Raw genomic sequence first — 24,889 nt, forward strand, 5'->3', positions numbered from 1 at the left:
AGGGAGAGAGAGAAACATCAATGTGAAAGGGACACATCAATTGGTTGCCTCTTGTATGACCCCGACAGGGGCCGGGGATTAAACCTGCAACCCTGGAGTGTGCTCTTGACTGGGAATGGAAACCACAACTCGTTGGTCCATGGGCCGACACTCTAACTGCTGAGCCAAACCAGCCAGAGCTTACTCTAATTCTTAATAGTTGTTTTGGCAAGATTCTTCCATCCCATGGGGTCTGTCCTCCTACAGCCAATTTGAGGACCTGGTGATGCAGAATCTGCTTTAAAAATAGAGATTCTTGTGCCACACCTTGGGTCTACTATACAGATAAAATCTATGGGACTAGGGTCCCAGGAGACCATGAGTAAAAATAGAATGGGGGGGTGAACTTGTGTGTGTGTATGTGTTGTGTGTATGTCTATGAATGTGTGTGTGGCATCATTCATAGGTATGAGTGTTAGTCGGTAATAACTTTGGTAACTAACAGTCTGGTTTTCCAACAGAGGAGGTTTTAGAGGCCCAGTGTTGCCCAATGTGGGGAGCCATGACTCTGTGGCAAGTCAGCATTCAAGGAAGCTGGGTGTGGTAGCAGTTCAGGGCGGATGAAATATGATGGCAATTACAATAACTACCTGTATGAGGAGTTCTTTGTGTGCCACGTGCTTTTACATCATGGCCACCTTCAGTGCTCATAGTCTCTGGTGCAGAAGGAATAGTTGTTATCTCCATTTATAGTGGAGGAAATCAGGGCACAGAGGTGTTAAGCAGTTTGCTCCAGGTCCCCCATCTTGGAGATAGCAGAGCTGGGATCCTAGTGCACTTAGTCTCTATTCCTCCTTCCCAGTATAACCTAGAGAATATGACAAATGAGCCAACCTTTCCTTTGAGGAGGATCTTCATTGGCAAGTATTGCTCACGAGGGTGACCCATGTGACATTCTGGAACCCTAGAATGTGGTTGCAAGAACCTTCAGGAAGAGGTTCAGGTGATGTTCTCCTGCCCATGTCTACAGAACAGTCCTCAGGTGGGATTCACAGAAGCCCAGGGGTTCAAAGAGCCCTTCACAGTTGTCAGTGGTCATCATTTTAGTTGAGAAATTGCCCAATTCACAAAGAGTTGAGGATACCCCATTCCTTGCCTACTTTCCTTGGTTTGAAATTCTGGCCCCTCTCTGGGCATGATGTGATTGCATAATCCTAGTAACCTCCTTACCGCTAGGAAGCTACCTCCTGGGGTTTATATTTATTCCATTTCTGCCACTCTGGCTGCTCAGTGTAAGCAGATCACAAGTATAGATTGAAATTTTGCTCCTGATAATGTCTTTCAGGGAGAAATGGGTTTCCACAAAGGGAGTCATATAAAAGAAGGCTCCTTAAAGGAAACCACAGTATCTGGCCCCAGGGCTGAGGACACTTTTAGAAGTAAGAGACCACGTTCCTTCTTGGGTGGCCCATGGGGCAGATGGCGGCAGAAGCAGCCCTGGGCTTGCAGTTCCATCCTGGATGTACCCTCTGTGAGCTGACCACTGTGGGTCGGCTCCTTACCTCGCCTTCCCCATGAGCAAAACGAGGGTGTGGTGCTGGGTCTCCTTCCTCCTAGCCGAGAAGACGCACACAAGTCAGAGAGATAGGCCAATGCTATACCCATGTTGGAGGAAGTTAAGAGCATTTTGTGGTCACAGAGAAACAAAATAGTGCTAATAAGGTAATTAGCACCTTTTCTCTGATTAGCAGCCAGGGAATTATTGAAAGAGATTAACTCGAAACTGTGAAAAGATCCCTGGGCAACTAAGAGGTGAGAGAAAGGCAATAGCCTGTTCTCTACATATAAAGGAATAACAATATGTTTTATAAGCACAAAACAGGTCTCTCCCACTCTTACCCCAGTGGCTTCCTTTCAGACCCTTACTCTTCCCTTTGCACACAGAGCTCCCTCTTCTCCTGCTTGCCCAGGTCATTTCTGTTCCAGGATCCCTTCCTCAAGAGCATTTCTGACCAGCTAGGTTGTTCAATTCCCTTCACTGTGCGTTCTGAAAGCACCGTCTACTTTTCCTTTAAAACACAAATGTCAATAGCAATTTTACATTCGCGTGGCTGTTTGATGAGTGCTTGTCTTCCCCATCTAGACCATAAGCTCTGTGGGTGCGGCTTCCAGGGCTGTTTTTGTTCACCACTGAATCCCCGGCCTTCAGCACAGAGATGCATAAATAATAGGATGAAGGAATGAATTAACTAAAGAAAAACACGGTTAAGTGATACTTGACATCTGTTTCTTTGTATAGTTCTGGGAAGTGGGTAAAGCTGGCTCTGCGCGTCATTCCGTGAAGAAACCAAGGTTCTGTGCATCAGTGAAATGAAATGTCTTTCCCAAGACACACACCTCATACACCAGACTCATGTAGAACCCTCGAGAATCTGAGATTTTACTCATCTTTGCTTTGAATATGGGTATGACGTTGCTTGTTGGTAAAAGCAGAAGTTTAAAAATTTAGAAAGTAGCCCTGGCTGGTTTGGCTTAGTGATTAGAGCATCGGCCCATGGACCAAAGAGTCATGGGTTTGATTCCCAGTTAAAGACTCATACCTTGGCAGGTTTGATTCCCGGCCCCAGTCCTGGTCATGCAGGAGGCAACCAATCAATGGCTCTGTCTCCCTCCCTCCCTCCCTCCCACTTTATCTAAAAATCAATGGAAAAAATATCCTCAGGTAAGGATTAAAACAATAAATTTAGAAATTAAAATGAGCAAACTACAACAAAAACGATAGATAGACCACAAAGTCGACAGGATGGTGGATTCTGTTCAAACTCCTCCCCTTGGTATGAGCTACATTTGAACAAAGTCTACCTGTAGCACTGAACTTGCCTGGCACAGACCTCTGTGCTCACCTGGTAGTAACCAGGAGTGCTGATTCTGCCAAAATCATTTTGCATCTTGCTCACCAGCTTGAACAAGAAAACCTTCAGGGATGACACAAGCAGCTGTAAGGAACGACATGGAAATAATGTCAGGGACCCTCATCCAATGCCTGGCCAAGATTTGTTAGCATGATGCACACGCTGCTGGGCATTTCTGACCAGGGTCATGTAACCGACTGTGCTTCCTGGCTTGCTCTAGTAGGAGGTGGGGAGGGACTGTGTTAAATGTCCTCCTTGAAGCTGTGTGTCTCGAGGCCGCAATGCATGCTGACATACTTGGGCAAGACTCTTAACCTCACTCCAAACGAGCCAGTAAACCAAAGCAACACCAGAAACTGCATCAGGCCCCTCTGTGTGCTAGGGACCCAGTAATTAGTGAAACAAAGGAGGGAGAACAAAATCAGACATCACACATAGTTTCTGTCTCTATGGACCCCATGTTCCAGTGGGGGACACACGCTCAAAAGAGTCTATACAGTCGTCTCCCGACCTGTGGCTTCACCTCCTGTGGTTTCAGTTACCCGTGGTCAGCCACGGTCTGAAAATATGAAATGGGAAATTTCAGAAATAAACAATCCATACGTTTTAAGCTGCATGTCATTCTGTGTATCGTGCTTGATCCCACCATGTAGGCACTGTATCATCTCACATCCATCACAAGAGGAAGGAGGGTGAGTTCAGTACAGTAAGATTTTGAGAGAGACAGACCACAGTCACCTAGCTTTTATGCAGTATATTGTTATAGTTGTTTCATTGTGTTATTATTAATGCGGTACTGTGCCTCATTTATAAATTAAACTTTATCATAGATATGTATGTATAGGAAGAAACATAGCGTATATAGAATTTAGTACTGTCTGTGGTTTCAGGCATCTACTGGGGTCTTGGAAGGGATTTCCTGTGGATAAGGGGGGAACTTAGTGTTAACTAACAAGCACATTAAGTGCTATGAAAATACAAGGAAGAGCATAGAAGAGGACATTCACCTAATCAAGGAGGTCCGGGAACACAGCCCTTAAACCACGATGATCCAGCAACGACATCAAGGATGCGTAAGAGACTGAGAAGGAGGGAAATGGAACGACACAAGCAAAGGCACTGTGGTGGGCACGGGGGCTGAGAGGTCACTGCAGCAGATGGGGAGAAAGCAAGGCAGTGTGTGGTCTGAGATGAGCCTGCAGAGGTAACCGGGCCCTGACCCTGTGGGCATCTATAGGCCACACTGTGGTTTTTGGTATTTGCCCCAAGAGCCATTTGACACTGAGTGGTCAGTGCCAGAGTGGACAGAAATTCAGGTGTTAAGAGGATGCAACCCTCTCCTGACTCAGGCACTGGTTGCGAGGATTTTTGAAGTGCTTACAGGGGTGACAGCAAATTCTTCCCCAGTCCCAGCCAGACAGCCTGCAGAATGAGTGCATCGTGATCCCAGGGGAGGGCGACCACAAGGTTACTGTCACCATCTGCATGAAAATCACTGTGGAGCCCAGCCGGTGTGGCTCAGTGGATGAGCATCGACCCATGCACCAAGAGGTTGCCAGTTCGATTCCTGGTCAGGGCACATGCCCAGATTGTGGGCCCAATCCCCAGTGGGGGGCATGCAGGAGGCAGCCAATTGATGTTCTCTCTCTTTGATGTTTTTAGCTCTCTCTCTCTCTAAAAATCAATAAAGGAAAAAAAAACACTAGGGGCAAATCTCCCTCCACTTGCTGTAATCTTAACACTCGTAGACATGATGAACATGATATGACCTGGAGAAGGGAGGACTTTGACCAATAATGAAACCTGGGGCTCATCCCACAGCCTGGCTCGCTTCATTGATGCATTTCATCTGAGTGGGGAGAAAATATGAGTGCTGGGCAGACAGAGTCATTTAGAGGCAAAAAGCTCATTAAATTCCCAGGCTTTTTGTTTTTTGTATCTGTAGCGCTTCTGTTTTTCCAATTTGTGGCCTGAAAGTTTTATTGGCAGGGGATTAAATGAATGAAGAGTTCAGTTTTCTGCCAGAATTGTCCAATCACCATGTCAGTGAGATTTAGAAAAAGAGGCCTCTGAGCGGGCTGTTAATGAGCTGAGTGTTCAGTGGCCCGTAGGTGTTCTGGTTTCCTGGTCTCGTTCAAATGAGACAGTGTTGGTGACCCTCCCTGCGCCGGCCACAGGAAGATGGGGGTGTGAGCACCGAACAGCAGCCATCTCCACTCGGGGGGTGTCTGCGAGGCTCTCAGTCAGCGGACCGTGCTCAACCTTTACTTCATTCATGTTCTGGGGAGCAGAACACAATTTAGCTTTTCTATTTTCTCTGCAAAAATAAAGGGATGTCCAGAGTGAAGAATGAAGAAACCCCATTCTTCAACGCTAAGGCATATTGCGAGCCTGTATTTTGGAATTAAACAGAAAGGAAAACGTTCCCTTTGTCGTCCTTTCGCGTGTAGGGGCTTGTCTGAGGATGAGGACTTCCTGGGTTCTCTTCGGCATGTTTCTCTGGCCAGCACAGGAGGGGAGATGGGAATGGGAAAGGAGGGGGCAGGTGGAGTGAGCTGGCCCCAGTGTGATCCCAACAGCACAGGGACTCTTCTCTCTGCCTCAAAATACCATTGTGTTTGAGAGGAAGCTCAGTTTGGTTAGAAAGTGTTGGATCTTCCACTGTCTGCTTCCCTTCCCTTGTCTCCTTCACTCCTCTGGATCCCTGGGGTCTGGCTTCTGTGCCCCCCGAGTCCTGCGAGAGCCTCAGTGACCCTCTCACTGCCCCGTGCAGCCATCCCTTTCATTCCTTGTCCTCCTGGACACTTCAGACACCCCCACCCTCCCCTCCATCTTCAAGCTCTCTACTCCCTTCTGCTTCTAAGCCTTCATGTGCCCCTGCTTTCTCCTTGTACCTCTCCTGTGTGCCCTCTCTGTCTCCTTTTCATGTGTCTTTCCCTCTGCTAGACCACATTTTCTCATGTTTTCCGAAAGTTCTCAAGGCTCTCCTCATCCTGCATGTGTTAGGAGATGTCAGCCACAGCTGTCAGCAACCCCTGCAGGTGGACAGCTCCTACTTCTCACACTGCAGCCCTGTCCTCCTTCCTCATCTTCAGACCTGCATCTCCTGCTGCCTGCTGGGCAACCCTACCTGGACGTCTTATACGCAGCTCATCCAAAGCCTCATTCCCTTTTCCTACCCATGCCTGCTTGTCCCCCTTGGTCACTCATTCATTTAATGGACATTTACTGAGCCACCTCTGTATGTCAGGTTCTGTACTAGGTGCCAGGGATACAAGTGTAGGAAGAAAGCAAGGTTCCTCGCCCATTCTCCACCTCTGTAAGTGATATCACATCCACCTGGCCATCGTCCTCCAGTCTTCCCCCCTCCACACCCCCAAATCCCCTCTAGTCCCATCAATCGGTTGCCAACGCCAATAGAATCAATTTTCTAAGCATCTCTGGAATATTTCTCCTCTTCTTTATCTCCATTGTGACTATCCAAGTTCAGGTCTTTCCTCCTTTCTGGGATAGCTTCTGTGGCCTCTTGACCTGCTCTTCCTGCCTCTAGTCTTCCCCTCCTTCCACCGTTCATGCTCTAGCCAGGGTGGTCCTTTCAGAAGAAAGAAATCTGATTAAGTCACATCTTTGCTTAAAATTCTTCAATGAATTCTTTTCATCAACTGTAGAAAACCTTAGCCCCTTATTTCTTGTTTTGCTCCTTTTCTGTTTCTCCAACTTCTCTCCCAGTCTTCCTTCCTTCCTCCCTTCCTCCCTCCCTCCCTCCCTCCCTCCCTCCCTCCCTCCCTCCCTTCCTTCCTTCCTTCCTTCCTTCCTTCCTTCTTCTGTCTTCCTTTCTCCCTCCTTCCCTACTTTCTCCTTGGCTGACTTTCTCTCTTCCAACAATTTGAATGTCTTCAATTTGATTTTACAAATATGTGCTACGCTCCATTATACAGCAGGCTCTGTTACAGATACTTGGAATACATCAATGAACGAACAAACAAAATATTCCTCATATTCTATCACGGACAGTCAGAGAGGAAACAATAAACATAATAAGTACATCAAATGAATTGTTTGGAACATAAAGGTGTTAAGTGCTTTGGAACCAGCTTCAGTGGTACTCTACAAAATGAGGCAGAAAGCATTGACCAACCCTTGGGCTCGTCTCTTCCCCAACCCCTCCCCACCCTTCTGTCTCAGGTTTCTCTTGTGTAAAATGGGAAAAAAGAGAGTCATCTATCAATTTCGCATGGGAGTTGAAACAAATATGAACTATCTGAGGGTGAGGGGCATCCTTGGGGCTGGAGGGCAGGGGGTGATGTGTGTCAGGACTTCCCTTGCCTCTGAGACCCTGAAGAAGTTCCTTCTGGTATAGCGACGCTGGAGAAGACAAACCACCTGAGCTCGAAGACCCGTCAGCTACTTGGGCCCTGCCTGGAGCCAGCACTGAGGGTGGCTGCAACTGGGAGGCACCAGGGCTGAGCAGGACCATTGTCAACTATTTTTCTCTATTAAATAGTAAATTGGAACCCTTCTCAGGGGCTGGCATTCCACTTTCTCTTTTATGTCACTTCTCAGGAAAACATTCAAACCATCGATTTTTCTGTGAAAATCACTCCCTTCCCACCCCTTGTTTACCTCCTAATTGGTGCTAAGAGTTCACTTGTGATAGTCAACTCCGATCACCATTAATTCCTCCTCTTTTTCTGAGCTCCAAGTGAATCTCGGCTTAATACTTGCTGCAGAGAACAAACAGATGTTGTTAGCCTTTTGACGGGGGGAACCATACCCACAGATGCACAGGTGAGCGTTTAGTGTGGCCCTGTTCAAAGGACCAGCTGTATTCCATAATTGGTCTACTCGTCTCTGAGAGCATGAGAGATGAATACATCCAAAGCTCTTAGCGTGCCTCAGTCTACACACATTATAATCTGTTAGCTTCGTGGGGAAGTGATTTGCAAGCAGAATATTATCCCCAAGGAAAAGGGGGAAGACTAGCTTGCTAAATCTCTTGGTATTTGTGTAGGGCTCATACTTCTTCTTTGGAGCCATTACATCTAGAGAGAGAAGCTGGCGGTGACCAGCGCAGTGCTGAGGAAGTGGAGAGCTTTGTGCCACGTTAGAATGTGTGCAATAGGAGCCAGCGTTGGGTCAATGAAAGGGAGCAAACAGGTTAAGACTGATGAAGAGGAGGGTGCGCATTGCCCATTGGTGCCAAGCTAGGGCTTTGGAATCCAACAACATTCAAATGAATTTGCTTGGACGTTAATACTGCCCACTCTACGGGGTTGTACTATGATTAGAGGAGATAATGTGGAAACAGTGACTGGCATGTAATAATGGGTCAGGCGTGGTATGCATGAGCTCCTCTGATCCATGAGGTGGGTGGCAATTGCTGTTCCTGTCTCATAGCAGAGGAAACGGAGGTTTAACAATGTTGAGTCAGTTTCTCAAGACCACAAGGCGAGCACAGGGCAGGATGGAGGTTTGCACACAGAGATGTCTCATCCCCGGAATCTGTGTGCCTCTCCTTCTGTGACTCTGCTGGGTCTGCTCTGGCAAAGCAATTGCAGCATCCCGTTTGACACGTGAAAGAACAGGAAGGGCCATGCCCGCTCCGGAGCCCTGTCCAGAGCAGACTGTTGTCACAGCCGTTCCAGCATTAGGTTCTGTGGGGTCAGGGGGTGACTGATGACTGTTAGGCTGCTTGGGGACTTCAGATACCTAGGAAGAGCAGGAAAATATGAGTGGCGGCATGCTCCTACAGGCTCCCAGGGGTCCTTCCTTCTACGTGACCATGAGGTCCAAGGGTTCCGTACCCCCTTTCCACCAAGGGGCTACGAGACTGAAGGAACCTAGATGAAGCAGCCAGCCTCAGCTGTAGGCCCTGCTTGCTTTATTTACTTATTCTTTGTCATTTTTAGTGTGATAAAATACACTTGAAGTTCACCATTGTAACCATATTAACATGTACAATTCAGGGGCATTCAGTACATTCACAGTGTTATGCAACCACTGTCCATTTCCAGAACCCCAGCGGAAACCCATGTCCATCAGCAGTCACTCCCCGTTCCTCTGGCATCCCCAGCTCCCGGCAACCACTGATCTGCTTTCTGTTGGTATGGATTTGCCTGTTCTGGACGTGCCATGTTGATGAAGTCAGACAGCACGTGGTCTTTTGTGCCTCGTGTCTCGTCTGTGCTGAGGATATGTAATTGGGAGGGGAAGGCAGGAAATGGGGCTTGGAGTGAGGTCATTTGGGGAAGGGCAACAGAGTGTCCGTGCCCAGGAGAGTCCCGAGTCAGCACCGACAGCAGCATGGACACAGGTTCTCGATGGACTCTGTTTCATTCCTGGGTTTGGGTAGAGAGGGATACTATTTTTGTCTGAATCTGGTTTTGTCTGAATCTGAGTTCTGGAGAGGAAGTAGCAAGAGTTCAGACAGCCAGGAACACCAGCCTAATCCCCCTAAAATCCTGTATTTGTTTCTGGCCTTCAGATCATGCAAGTTTGGGGTGCAAAGGGTTCCTGTGCTTCAGACACTCAGAATTGCCCCCAGCTCCCTTTGTTTGCCTCACGCCCTCATCCACACAGCACTCACTTAGACCCCACTTTCCACGTGGCTGCACGTGACCTTGGGCATGCCACTGAGCTTCCACATGGATGTGCCCCTGACTCAGCCGCTCTCACTGAATAGTCATTCATTCATTCATTCATTCACTATGTCATACCTCCAACCCACGTCACTCATTCATTTGTCCATTAATTCTTTCATTCCTTTGCTTTCTTATACCTCCAGGCAATGTGTTCTGGGCTCCATCATGTACCAGGAGCTGGACTGGGGGCTGTTGCTGAAGAGATGAACTAGCATTAACCCAGTCACATGGAGACAGATTTTTAAATTGTCACTTAAAATACCTGTTGATGAGATTCACAATGGAGGCCTGGACAGCGTGTTCTGGGAGCACCATGGGGGTAGATGGGGAGGTGGGGAGAGAGGAGGTGGCAGTGCTTGTTTGTACCCAAAGACCTGGTACAGTGACACCCCACTTTGTAGTTCACAGAGTTCTGTGCACCCCCATGTCACCGATGCCCGAAGTCTCTTCAGGTAATAAGAGTTCCACTAGGTCCATTTTGAAGATGAAAACACAGAGCCTCGAAGAGACTCGGCTGCTTCCTCAGGTTTGACGGCAGCAGGGCCCACATGAAGGAGAGGGTGGGCTCGCTCCCCATGGAGTCATTCCTCACCCAGCAGATGGGGGTGGGCACCTTCTGAATGGCAGCTACCTCCCCAAACTCGCCAGGTTCCTGGGGGACTCCAGCTTTCTCCCAGAAGTGGGGCTGCTCCTTCCCTTCCACGCAGTGCAGTGTGTCTGACTCACAGTCTCTCCCGAAAGCACTCTGTTGGATAAGACGACAGTACTGATAGGCTGTGACACGGGGCTGTCATAGGCCAGGAGGCCCAATAGAAACACACAGAGGTGAGGATTTCAGACCACAGACGCTGTCTGTGTCTCTCCCCACTCCTCCCTGGAAGGAAGAGACCCCTGGTGTCATGGCTGAAGGCTACTGTGGGGTCAGACCCCTAGGTCTGGACCTCTGCTCTGCCAAAGGTTGCACGTGACCTTGGGCATGCCACTGAGCTTCTTTAACGTTGCTCCTCAAAGTTTGGTCCCTGGACCAGTGCATAGGTGCCACCTGGAAGCCTGTGGGCAGTGCTCCAGCCTGGACCCACTGGGTGGTATCTGCAGAGGAACAAGGTCCCCCAGGGCTTCCTATGTTCATTAAAGTAAGGAAGCACGTCCATGTAAGCCTCAACTTCCTCAGCTGTAACATGGGGACAGAAATGCTTCACTGGAAGGTCAGTGTGAGGATTAAATGCACCCAAAGCTCTTTGCTTGGCTGAGGACTGGTTCCCGTTTGCCCAGAATTAAAGGAGTTCCAGGGATGCAGGACTTTTCCTTTCAACGCTGGGCCGAGTTGTGAACCGGCTCTCGGCTCGTGCCTGGCACCCAATGCAAACTCTTTGGAGACATGGTGATGTGTTGCTATTAGAACATTTAAGAAACGTATGGGAAGAGCCACAGGGGAAATGTTGTGTTTGCACTGATGCTCTGCTGGTGGGCTGTTGTGTTCTGGGTTTCACTGTTATCATTGTGCTTCATTCTTTCATGGTAACAGCAGCCCCAGTAACCCCGGCTCCCGTTAATCAGGCTCTTGGGATGTGCTGAGAGCAATCCATGCATTATCGCCGTCACAACCACCTCCTTCAAGTAGAGACTAATGTTCCCTCCATTTTAAAAATACAAAAATAGTGTGTTGAAGGTATTAAGGTTGTTGCCCAAGGTCCCGGGTTAGCAAGAGTAAGAGCTGAGGTTTGAACCCTCTGGCTATTTGGCACCAACATTTGGGCCTTTAATAACATGAACACACAGACTCCCAAAAGGAGAAGCAATTTTGTCCGCAAGCTCAGCTCTCAGAGCTGTCTGTAGACATTTCTTAGAGAACAGTGGGGCATTCTGAGGAGGATGTTTCTACTGTGATGTTTCTACTGTAATGTTTCTACCGTAATGTGTACCAGCAGGGCCTGCCCCTAGCAAGTGTTACAGGAACGCCCAAGACTCTCTTTCCAAAAGAACAGCTGCCCCCTTCCTCCAGAAGCAGCCCCTCTGACTGTGACAGCCAGAGACGGAGACTTAATGAACAGGACCAGGTTGCCTTCTCTTCTCACTGCAACAGCTTAATGACAAATGATTATTACTGGTGGCAACTTGTCATGTCTTTCGTCTGGGTCATGGAGACTGTGGCTGTCGGACTCTGAGAGGAAACCAATCACAGGAGCATACTGAAGGAAAATCAACAATAAAAAAGCAAAGATAAAGAGCTCATGTGGGAAGAGGGAGATTTGTGGAGGGAGGCATCTGGCCCCGGGGGGGGCGGGGAGCATGGATAAGAAAAGGCAAGGATGGCGGGGGGAAATGAACCACTCTTTAGTTTGAATTCTTCTGATCTAAGTTTGGAAGATGAGTGAGGAATGAATCATGTTATTCTCTGTTTTATTTCCCCTAGCCAAAGTGGCACAAAGAATCTTTGGTTGCCAGTGACAGAAAAGCTAATTTGAATTGGCTTAAACAAAAAGGGATACTTAATCAGGATGTGCAATGACAGCATGGGTACTTGGCTTCAGGTGTGGCTTGAACAAGGTGCTCAACAAGGATGTGTTCGAACTTCGTAACTCTCTATCTTTCAGCTTTGCCTTTGACTTTGATGGTTTCCTTCTCAGGATGGTACATGGTGGTGACAGGGTGATGGCCAGAAATTCTGGCTGAACGTCCTTCCAGATTCAAGCCTAACAATAAGAGAAATGGTCTTTTCCTACTTGCTTTCTTCACACATCCTGGGAGTCAGTCTGAATGGACCAGATTAGGACATGTTCCTACCCTTGAACTAATTGCTGACATTGTGGGGATTGGATGAGCCAGCTGGCTTGGCTGAGAGAGAAGAAAGGGTGGCTTCCAGTGAAAATTCACTATTATCAGTAAAGGAAGAAAGGATGATCAGCAGTCATAATAACAAATGCCTATGATGTGGCTCAGGGAGGTTCATGCTACTCTAAGAAAAGAGATCTGAAAAAAATGGCTTCAGGTACACAGAGCAAGGCCAGTGGCTTAGTCACAGTTGGGATGGGTATAAAAATAAAATAAAATAAAACGTAACCACAGCAAGAACAAATGAAGCTCTTGTGTAGCCTCAGGCAATCTGTAATTGCTAATGACCCTGTTTGGAAGCCTTGAGTTAGAATGTTCACCTGCAGCTTGACGGAGCACTTGGATGAAGCCAACTTCCACCTTTGCTATGTCCTTGCGTAGAAATAAGAGCCTGCATCTCAGCAGGTTCCTTCTTGGCCAGTTCTGCTAATGATCCAGAGAGTAGGGCTGGGGCCAAGACCATCAGTCATTGTGTGGTTCTGATGAATACAGAGAATGTTGGGCTATTCTAAACTAGTTGCAACTGGAGTCAAGAAATACATCTCTCCATACATTTGTGCATTCTCTTCTCCAGCATTGTATTTCTCTCTAGAGGGAGAGCTTGGCTCTGGATGATGAACTGAGATAAGATCTGGAATGCCCAGGTAGACATAGGAGCTCCAGCCTTACCATTTGAGGTTAGGGTACCAATCTAGCCACGGTTATGTGCTTTATAGTATCTTCAATGTAGGCTGCACTCAGGGCACAGATCAGATTTCCAAAGGGAAGAATAGGGCTGGCTCCCATGAAACCCCAACATGCCTCAAGTTCCAGGTCCCCTCCCAGCTTCTCTGCTGGGAGACACTAAGGGTGCCTTTAACAGGGGAGTTGTTTGGAATGACATTGACCTAGCAATGAAATCCAGACCCCTTTCCATGATCTACAGGACACTTGCTGTGTGATATGGCCTCTGATTACTGTCCAAACTTATATTTCACCACTTTCCTTTAAATATCAGCTGTTCTGACCTTCCTTCTGTTCCCTGAACTTGCTAACCCTTTCCTACCTTTGCACATGCTGTTCCTTCTGCTTGGATGGTTTTCCTTACCCACACCCCACCCCTCAGCTTTTCTTGGCTGACTTTTCCTTGACATTCTTTTAATTAGCGCCAGTGTAGCTGACCAGGTGATCTGAAATGAAGTTCCTCTGCTGTCCACGCCACTCCTGAACTATTGCTCATCTGCTTTCCTGGAAACCAGTCTATGTATTGATCTCCTTCCTTGTTTATCTCCTTACCATAAGAATGAAAACTTCATTCAGGAACCTTTACTTTGGTAGCCTTCTTCCTTAGATTCACTTCCCCTGAACAACACCTGGCCTATAACTGGAGTTTGTTAAATGTATTGACTGAATGGAAGGCAATCAATAGATGAAATGTTTCTTTCTAGAGCAACACATCTGGCAGGTTCATTCAAATACATAAAACACTGATCTCCCTTTCTGCCCACTGGCAGACTTGCAGACTCAGAATGCTATTCCTAGTTTCATTCCCAAGGCAGTGGCCCAGTGCCATGCAAGGTTTTGAGAAGGACTCAGATCAACATGGTGCCCTACCCTCCAGAATTCTAGTCTTAGGGGCAGGCGAGATGCATGCCTCTCAGTAACTAGGCAACCACACACAAGTCAGGGCTGAGGGATGAGAGGTAAAGACAAAGATGCCGGCAACTGAGAAGGGGAGGAATAAGTAGGAAGTGGGACACTGAGAAGTCCGTGATGGATGTGGGTCGTGGGGCTTGACGGTCAAGGCTACTACCATCATCTCCATTATTACGTCAACTCAACCTGACCGAACACCTTCTATATGCCAAGTGCTGTTATGTGCGTTATCTCTAAAAATATGCACAGCAATCCTTTAAGGTGGTGGCTGTTACTATTATTCCAATTTTTCAGATGGGGAAACAGAGATGTAAGTTAAATAACTCACTTGTGGTAACAAGCAGATCCCAGGCGAACTGTCAGCAAAGCCCATGTCCTCCTACAACCCCCCCTGTTCCTTGTAGAAATCATTTCATACCTTATGGCATCATGACACAGCAAAGAAAGTACCAAATTAGAAGGTGAGAGGCCCTGTGTCTATTCATGTGGTACCACTGATTTGGAGTAAGTCATCCAAGGTTCAGGGGCCTCAGTTTCCTCACCTAGAAAATGGGGAAGTTGGACTTAGCTGTACCACATCTTGCTTTCCATCAGCATGTTCTGGGGAGAATACATATTCTAGGGCTCCTTAATGGAGATTCTGATTCAGTGCAGATGGCTTGGAGCCTAAAAATCTGTGAGCATAAAACATTCCCTAAGTGAGCTGATGCACAGCTACAGGGTTGGATACTGAAGGTTCGGATTAGTGTTTTCAACCCTGGCTACACATTACACTCACTGAGAGAATAAAAAAATTCTGGACCCTGTCCCAGACCAACTGAATTGGCATCTTTACAGCTGAGGCTGGCAAGGGTAGGGGAGCATCAGCTTTAACGTTTAAAGACTATTGAGCTTTTGAAATGTGGCTAGTGTGATTGAGAAACCAGATATTTAAATTTATATTTAAATAGTCACATGTGGCCAGTCGGTGCTATGTTGGAAGCCGAGGGTCAGATGTGGTTGAAGGCTTAGTAGCTCTACATGGCTTCATTCCATGCTCCCCAAATTATAGAGCTCTTCTTAGAAATTTTATCACTTAATATCTATCCCCTCTACCCTGTTCTGAGAGACTAGTACATGGACTTTGAGTTAAGATTGGTGCTCCTCTTTGGTTTCTGAATTAGAGCACTCCGGCCATCTTGGATATCTACCCTAGCTGGGAACCCAACAGTCACCAGAAACTTAAGATTAAACTTCTCATTTGAAGAGAGAGCAGAGCCAAGGTGTATGAAGCTATTTTATTTTTATTTTTATTATTATTTTTTTTTAATCCTCACCCGAGGATATTTTTTCCATTTTTTTGTACAGATAGAGTGGGAGGGAGGGAGAGGAAGGGAGAGAGAGAGAGAAACATCGACGTGAAGGGACACATCGAGTGGCTGCCACCCGCACGACCAACCAAGGCCGGGGACAAACTGCAACCAAAGTACGTGCCCTTAGCGGGAACCGAACCCGGGTCTCTCCGGACCGCAGGCTGACGCTCTAACCGCTGAGCCAAACTGGCCAGGGCTATGAAGCTATTTTAGAACATAAATCATAAAATGGCCCAATAAGTGGAGATTGCTTGGAGTGGAAATGTGTTTGTGGGTGATGGAGTTGATATGTTTTGGAGAAATGATGGACAGGGGAAAATATGAACACTTCTTTTGATTTTCCTTCTAAGCACTCATTACTTGGCTTCATTAGATCACTCAGCAATTCAATTTGTTACACGTTTATGGAGTACCTGACCTCTCTCAGGTACTGAGATGGATGCTGAGCCCAAAACACGAACTGCCATGGGGTTGTTGTGTGTTTCTACTTTATCCTGAAGGTTGTAGGAGCTGCTGAAAAAATTAAGCAGGGGGACACAATGGTCTCATTTGAACATTAAAAATATATCCATTAGCAGTGTGAAAGATGGGTGAGAGCAGGGTGAGACTGGTAGGAACTCCATAGTTTTAGAGAGAACTGCTGACTGTCTGAACATGAGTAGGTAAAATAGGTAGAAAAAAAAAGAAATAAACCCTTGGGGTGACGAAGAAGTAATAGATGCTTCTGAGCATGAATAGTGGTTAAATACAGTAGTAAAGGTGGGAAGAGACCCCTTCTTCTTTCCTGATAGGAGGAAAATGAAGGCTAGAACATCAGTCATAAAATGGTCCAATGAGTGAACGTTGCTTATGATAAAACGTTCATTTGTGGATGATGGAGCTGATGTGCTTTTGGAAAATGTCACCCAAGGATGATTTCCCCTCTCAGCCTGTCTCCTACATAAACTGATTGCCAATTGGCGAGAGATTTTTGACATTGATTTCTATTTCTGGGGGATTTTCTTTTCTGGTTGGGTGCCTAAAGAAAGATTGAATGGTGGTTATTGAACACACACACACACACACACACACACACACACATACACACACTTATGTTTCCTATTCTCCACACCGAGATCACTTTTTCAGTAGCTAAGCATCCAGATTCTAGATAGAGATTGCCTAGTCTTGAATCCTGGTTCTGTCATGTACCAGCTATGTGAGTTTGGGCAAGTTACATTCTCTGAGGGATAATAATAAGACAACCCCTTACTACATTCTACATTGTACTGTATATTGGATATGCCCGATAAATGTTAGCTGTGATGATAACCATGATGATGGTGATGGTGATGATGAGTAGGAGAAGGAGGATGGATGGATGTGGTGATCGATGATGATGATGATGATGATGATGATGATGATGATGGATAATAATAATGATGATGGGGAATGATTATGATGATGGTGGTGGTGGATGATGAGGAGGAGGAGGAGGATGGATAGATGTGATTGATGATGATGATGATGGGTGATAATGATAATAATGGTGTTGATGATGATAGATAATGATGGTAATGGTAGTAGATGAGGAGGAGGAGGAGGGTGGGTGGTGATGGGACAGAAATTATCCTGTAGGTCAGATGCAGCTTATGTGTGTGTGAAAATGTTATTCATCTGAATCCTCAAGCTTATCAAGTTTGATACATTTACTTTTTATCTCATCTGTGGAAACTGAAATGAAACCTGTTTAAAAGCTCAGTGCTACACAGTAAGAGTGGCAGAAAGTACATGAAGGCTCATCAAGGCAATCCTTTGACAGAAGAAAGAAAATTCCCAAGAAGCTTGTCTTGATCTCTGCTGGGCCACTTGCATCATTATCCCTTTTTTTTTTGGTACTCACACTGGCAGGCAGAAGGAGAATAAGCTATGGAAATGGGGACAGGGTTGACCAGTTCTTGTCTCCCTGGGGATGAGCTTCCTGCTCATCTATTTCCTCACCAAATATTTACTGGGCCCCTACTGGGTGTCAGACATTGTGCTAGGTTTTGAAGACACTGGCTTTAATAACATCCTGCCATTGAGATGAGACAGAGAAAAACAAATAAATCAGTGTTGGAGTTCATAGAAATTTAGTTGCAATTGGACTGGTGTGAGGCACAAGTGTTGGTGCTTTTAAATAACTTTCCAATTGATTCTCTTGAGCAGCCAGGGATGAGCAAGAGCCTCTGTTCTGTATAAGGAAACACTGGGTGACATTTTGCAATAACTGAGCCATTGTCGGCTTAGGGCCACGTGGATTTTAGGGAAATCACATAAACTCTCCTCCTGTGTCTTTATATGAAATGCCATCCATGGATGTTATAACTACTTGCAGTACCTCATCTCTTGGGGACTCAGAATCAAAGAGATAATAGGTGTGGGTGCCCTTTATAGCCTCTGTGGAATGAGTAAGCGAAATGAAAGTTGGTATTAGACTCTAATAAACATCAGGCTTTGATACCCATAGAGACAGGTCCTACCCTGAGGACTCAGTCAAGCTCTGGAACATTCTAGAACATTAGAGTGAGACTTCATGTGGAACTGAAACAGAGTTGAGAGCAGACACCCAGAATCCTACACCTCCCTGCCTCCCTCGCTCTGTGTTTAAAACAGTTTGTTCTGTGTTCTGCAGAGCGGTGAGCATGGGGAAAACTGCTTTTGCTTCAGAACCAAAGTGGGTGTCTGAAATCTGTTCCTCTCCCCCGGCTTCACGCTGCTGAGGAAGCTGGTGCCAGAGGTGGTCAGAGGCGGAGCTATAGAACCCAGGAAAGATGGGCTGAGTGACTGCAAGAGGAGGTTAGTGCAGGGGGACAGCCTCTGCTACCCAGGCAGGAAGCAGGAAGAATATTCAGGGCCCTGCAAGAAAGGGCCATTTGGCATGTCAGCTGCCGGGCCCTGGGAATGTGGCCAAATTCCCCCATCACCTCCTGCCAGTCCATAAAACCACCTTCGAAAAACCCAGCACTGAATGTGAGCCTCTTCAGAGCCTCACTGTGCGTCTCTGTTTGGCGAGTAACTCTCGCTTCCATCCTTCCGAGGGGATTAGAGCGCCTTGGGTTCACAGTGGTTCTTGACGTCTGTTTCAGATGTCAGTGGAAGTGAAAGTGATGTAAGGTAACTGCATGAGGTGCATGAAGGACACGAGTGATGGTTTCTCTCCAAAGCCTTATTCATCACTGTGACAAAGGGCAGTGCCTTCTCTGCAGGCAGGCTCCTTGGCTCAGGGTGGGTGGTCTGGTTTGCAGGGAGAGTGGAGACCCAAGTTTCTGAAGGAGGATAAGGACCCCCCTAGGTTCTGGTGGTGTGTCCATGTGGTCCAGAGGGCAGAGCATGTGGAGAGGACTCCAAGCTGTTGGAGTCCACACGGATAGATGAGCCTGTTACTCCTACTATTTATTCCATCCTCACAGCAACTCCACGAGGTGGTGCTCACAATTCTCATTTTCTAGGCAAAGAAGCTCAGATGCAGAAAGATGAAGTGGTTACCCACAGTCATATGGCTGGTTAGTGCAGGGCCAGGACTTGAACTCAGGATTGATAGACCTCAGAACCCATGCTATTTCATCTACAAGGTTTGACTGCTGTGCATACAGGGGTAGGCTAGAGAGTCTAAATAATGTGACAGGTCTAGGGGGCCCCTAGTGACCCCAGAGTAGAGCCTTTGTGTGGTTAAAGCATCAGGCAGCCATACATAGGTTGAGTTGTTGAGATGCTCAAGTCCAGAGTGTGAATGACCCCTTTAGGAGAGAAGGTAACATAAATCCCGTTTGTAAGACACTAAGATTCCTGACCCATGGGGAAATCACAGTGACTTACATTTGTTGAGCATTTGGTATGTGGTGGATACTGTTATGGATGCTTCTATACAGAGAGAATATTTAATTCTTACAACTTGATGAGGAAATGCTATCATTGCCTATAGTATAATGCCAGGGTGCAAAGCTTGGAATCTTGAAGGCAGGTAAACCTGATTCACTACCTGTATAACCCTGGAAAAGTCACTCTGCCTCTGATTCTGTAAAATGGGGATAATGTTAGTACCAGTTTAGGAAGATGGTTGGGGGTGTTAAACCACATAACTGTCATAGAGTAAGCACTTCTGGCGTGTTAGCTGGTATAATTATTACCATTGCCATACCCATTGTATAGATGTGCAAACTGAAGCTTAGAAAATTAAGTGAGTTTTCACAATAATATTGGTGCCTTGGTAGTCTGACCCCAGAAATCACACGGCTATTCATCCAAGTAGAAGATATTAATGAGGGTCACAGAGGGTAACAGGAGAGATTCGGCTTAAAGTATCGCAAGAAAGGGGCTGGAGATGGCACAAGGCAAGGAGCTTGCACATATTCTTCTCCAGATGGCCTGTGCCAAGCTCTTGGTCAATGAACTGTTGTCCCTATGATTATCTTTCTCCTTCATAAAGTTCCCAGTGCAGCCATACCCTCCCTTATGTGGAGAGCCAGAAACACTGTTTGCTTACAGTTCCGCCTTGCGCACAACACTGCTCACAGGCACACTCGTCATGTCTAGTTCACAGTAATGGAGCAAGGGCATTGGAGCGTCCCTCGTGCCTCAACTCCTACATCTGGCATGTTTGACCTTCACCTTCGCCAATACCAATTATCCCAAGGAAGTGTGTGTATGTGGGTTGTCTCAGAGACGTTTTTCTTAAAAATGGTTTTTCTTTTATTGATTTTAGAGAGAGAGGAAGGGAGAGGGAGAGAGAGATAGAAACATCGATGATGAGAGAACATTGATTGGCCGCCTCCTGCATGCCTCCCACCAGGGATCAGGCCCACAACCTGGGCATGTGTCCTGACCGGGAATGGAACTGGTAACCTCTTGGTGCATGTATCGATGCTCAACCACTGAGCCACACCGGCCAGACTCAGAGACCTTTTTTATTAGGTTCCAACTGTGCCCATAGCATATGTCCTCCTAAGAACTCTCTTCATTCCTTGTATGTTCAGTGTGAGAAGAAGCTGGTCCCATTGCCTTTTGTTGTTATAATGTAACTGGTGACTGGCTTCCTCAGAGGCATCTTTGCTCCTTGGGAATTATTACATTTTTTTTTTTTTTTTTGTAATTAAGTTTGGAACTCGTCAGTCTCACTCCAAAAGGCACGTGACAGTGCATGTGGTTGATGAATATAACTGCCCTGTGACTTCATTTCCGTGCTTTCTTCTGTGAGTGGGTTCTTGACGCTATTGCCTTTTTTTGTTTTGGGTATTTAATGAGGTTCTGTGGACACCTGATGAGGCTTATAGGGCTCCTGTATTGTCCTCCTTATCAATAAAGGACACACTAAATGTGGGGTGTTTGATGGGGGAGTGGTTCCTCAGGACAGTAGGGTGATAATGTTGAAAGGTTTTATATTTTGGACATGACATTCAAGAGCCATACAAAATACAACCTCAGATACTGAATTCTCCCCCTTCACTTTATGTTTAAACCAAGGACGTTCTTCGTAGGCTACATTCACACATTCATCCACTCATGCATTTCCTCACCCTCCATTAACTGATGTGTCATGTGCCGAGGCTTCTGCCAGGTTCTGGGGACAGAGAGAGGAGGACAGCAAAATCTCTGCCCTTGGGTAGTTCACACTCTTGTTGAGGATGATTTAAAATGATTAATCAATCAAAGAATATTAGATTTCTCCAAAAGCTACTGTAGGGAAAACGATAATTATCTAATGTCTTTAAATCTATTTCCCATTTTAATTGATTTAATTAGGTAAAATTCATAGAACTGTAATGTTGGAAGGGACCCAGAAGGCATTTATTCCCGTTTTTTCTCTCTTCCTTCAAGCCACACTGCACTCAAATTATCCCCTTAACCCATACACTTTGGAAAAGGGGAGTATTTAGAAGAACTACAGCTTTTGGCCCATTCAGATAAAACTTTGCGTTCAGTGAGAGTCTGTAGGAAAAACTTTGCAGACGTGTTCAAAGAGTTGAGATACACAGCTATGAAGTATTGTTCTGAAAGACATGAATGGAATCACTCACTCTTAATACACACACACACACACTAGAGTCTCCATATTCGTACACTGAGATTGTGCTAAGTGCACATGGTAAATACAGAACGCAAACTGAATGCATGGCTGTGATATGATAAGGACCCTTTGAGAATTCTTCCAGTTCCCAGCAAGAAATACATCTCAGCATTTGTCACATCCTGTTTTGTTATAACACAGAGCCATACCTTCTGTTTCATTGGCACTTTTGCACTATGGTTTAAGCATCTGCTATGTACAGATCTTCAGTGATCCCAAGAATGCTGTGGTTTGTATTGGAAAGGGAGCTGGACGTGGGATCAGAGCCTGAGTGTGGATACGTACTAACTGTGAGCCTCTTTTTCGCCTACTACCAATATACCAACCTCATAGGATCATCATGGAGATTTGACGAGTTAAGGGCTAGCAAGGTAATTTGTATGTTGTACAACTGTATGCATCACCTGCCTTTTCTAAATGGAAATGTATTCTCGTGATTAGATCATAGACTTGAGATGTTAGGACTATTAGAGGCTCTTCAACTCAATACATGTTACCATGCCACTTTCCAGTGTAAGAGCATCCAGCAGCCCCCTCCACGCTCAGAATAAGCTAAAGCCTCTGAACATAACCCCTGAGGCCATATGTGATGGGATTCCTGCCAAGCTCTTCAATATCTTCTCATTCCCTCAATTTCACAAACCATAATGCATTTATCTCCAGTTCCTGGAATAGTCAAGATGTATTCTCAGGGCTCCTCTGACTTTAATGTCCCCTTATTCCCCCTCCTTCACACCTAGGATCTCCTTCAACATCCTCTTATGTCTCTCTCAGCCTCCAGTTTAAGGAAGTTGCTCTTCCTCAAATTCCCAGCAGACCTACAGAGGCAGAGACGATGTCTTTGTCTGCCTTACAGATCATTATTTCTCCAAGCTCTTAAATGATATTGCTGCATAGTTAGGTGCTCACCAAATATTTGTTGATTGAGCAGATAGATGTTCACCCAGCATTTATTATGCTGCATGTTACACAGGAGTCTAGAATTCAAGTGATAGAAATTCTACTCAAATTGGCTCAAGTGCACTTGTTGGCTTATAAACCAGCAGGTCCAGAGTAAATGGCTTCAGGCACAGCAGACTCCAGGTGGTCTATGTTGTTTTGTCACAGCTTCATTTTCCAGTTATGAGCCTGGAGGCCAGAGAGAGTTCATTCTGTTGGAAACATATGGACTCAAAGGAGTGGGGTGGATGGCATGAACTAGAGGAAAATAAGAATAGATGATGGGATGGCAAAAATAACAGATGTTTTTCACTGTACCAGAGTGTGGGCTCCAAGTTTAGGACCTCTCTCACCTTTGTATTTCCAGTATCTGTTCCAGGGTGGGGCATATAGTATGTGCTCAGGAATGTTTGAGAACAAATAGATATGTGATTTATTTTCCTTCACTTCTAAGAAGGTGCTTCTTTGAGCCGATAAAGACAGATGGTGCTATATAAACTGCCTTCTGCCTCATCCTGTTTTCCTTTTTTGTACCTGTTGGCAGGATCCGACGTCTACATTCTTCCAGTTTGGAGCGTCCATCCAGCAACAAGCCATTGTCATGCTGAAGATCATGCAGGATTACGACTGGCATGTCTTCTCCCTGGTGACTACCATCTACCCTGGCTACAGGGACTTCATCAGCTTCATTAAGACCACGGTGGACAACAGCTTTGTGGGCTGGGACATGCAGAACGTGATCACCCTGGACACTTCCTTTGAGGATGCAAAGACGCAAGTCCAGCTGAAGAAGATCCACTCTTCTGTCATCTTGCTCTACTGTTCCAAAGATGAGGCTGTGCTCATCCTGAGCGAAGCCCGCTCCCTTGGCCTCACTGGGTATGATTTCTTCTGGATTGTCCCCAGCTTGGTCTCTGGGAACACAGAGCTCATCCCCAAAGAGTTTCCATCAGGACTCATTTCAGTCTCCTATGATGACTGGGACTACAGCCTGGAGGCGAGAGTAAGGGACGGCCTGGGCATCCTGACCACCGCCGCGTCTTCCATGTTGGAGAGGTTCTCCTACATTCCTGAGGCCAAGGCCAGCTGCTACGGGCAGACGGAGAAGCCAGAGACTCCACCGCACACTCTGCACCAGTAAGAGAGGGCGCTTTGCTTGTCTTTCTTTGCTTGGGATCAGAGTTGTGTTGTAGCTGTTGTTTGTTTAAATACTAAGAGCAATACATATTCATTGCTGAAAATCAAGAATTTGATTTGTATGTGCTTATGGGACTTTTTAATTTGATTCTGCGCTTCCCTTCCCTCGTCCTCTCTTCTCCTCTCTTTTTGTTTTTTGGTAACTTTGTACTTTGTTTCCTGAAACTTAGTTATTAACTCAACAATATACCATGGAAACTTATACTTGAGATCGATCAAACTATTTATTTATCCATCCATCCATCAATTCCCTATCTATAGACATATGTTAAGTATGTATATATGTGTAGATATATGGGCATATATACACATGTATGAATATATGTAGATATATGTATTTTTACACACACATGTATGAATATATAGATATGTGTGTATATAGATATACATATGTAAACATATATATATACATATATATATGAATATCTACATTCTTTGTAACTTACACAGTACATTCTTCAATAGGAACATACCATGATTTATTTATCCAACCTTCACAATGATAGAAATTTAGGTTGTTTTAGGTTTTCTCCATTAGAAACTGCTCTGCAGTGCTGATCAGCCTACATGTCTCTTCATGTATGCGTGCAGGTATTTCTCCAGGGTGGATTCTGAGAAGTAGAACTTGGCGGTCCTAGAACATGTACCTTTTAAAATTTAAATATCTGTCACCAGATTGTCCTACAAAGTACCTATACCAATTTATATTCACACCAGCCATTTGTGAAATCACTTGACTTCCCACATTCTTACCAACACGGTACCATTTGGGAAAACTGCTCATGCTGGTGCTCCGAATCTCTCTTTGAATATGTATCTGAATTTCTTCCCTTCTTATGTCTTATTTCTGTAGGTCACTGGGAATCTTGGCAAATGCTTTTAAAGCTGCATTATGTCCCGTCACATGGATGTATCATAATTTATATAACAGCTCCCATCTTGGTGAACGTTTAAGTTAAATTTTGTGTTTCTGAGAAGTGTCATTGTTCTTTGTGGCCCATCATTCTGACTCAGCTGTTGAGACTGAAAACAGTCACACTCATACACCCATTTTGCATGTTTTTGCCTGATGTTCGCTCATTCAACCCATGCGCATCGCTCAGATAATGTCCTTCCTTGTCGCACCGTGATTAAGGGACTGGGCTCTGGAATTAGACTCGGCAGGGTTCAAATCTTGTCTCAGCCACTTTCTATATAACTTGGACAATCGTTTTACTTTTCTGGGCTTCAGCTATTTGTTGCAAAGCAATGATAACAGCATCTATTTTCTAGCAGTGTTTCTGAGCTCCAGTATGCGTGAGACTCACTGGGAGGGCT

The 24,889-nt window shown here is 45.8% G+C and overlaps 1 protein-coding gene across 2 annotated transcripts in view; it reads left to right on the plus strand.

Annotated features, from left to right (window-relative positions):
* The window catches only part of GRIN2A (glutamate ionotropic receptor NMDA type subunit 2A), a 385,539-nt gene that overhangs the window by 209,404 nt on the left and 151,246 nt on the right, over positions 1–24,889 (plus strand). For both annotated transcript variants that reach the window (XM_036279357.1, XM_036279358.1), the window contains one exon: positions 22,920–23,512. In XM_036279357.1, coding sequence (XP_036135250.1) covers positions 22,920–23,512 — 593 coding nt within the window. The remainder of the gene's footprint in view (positions 1–22,919; positions 23,513–24,889) is intronic.

This window comes from Molossus molossus, unplaced genomic scaffold (genome assembly GCF_014108415.1).
Source record: "Molossus molossus isolate mMolMol1 unplaced genomic scaffold, mMolMol1.p scaffold_m16_p_3, whole genome shotgun sequence".
NCBI lineage: Eukaryota > Metazoa > Chordata > Mammalia > Chiroptera > Molossidae > Molossus > Molossus molossus.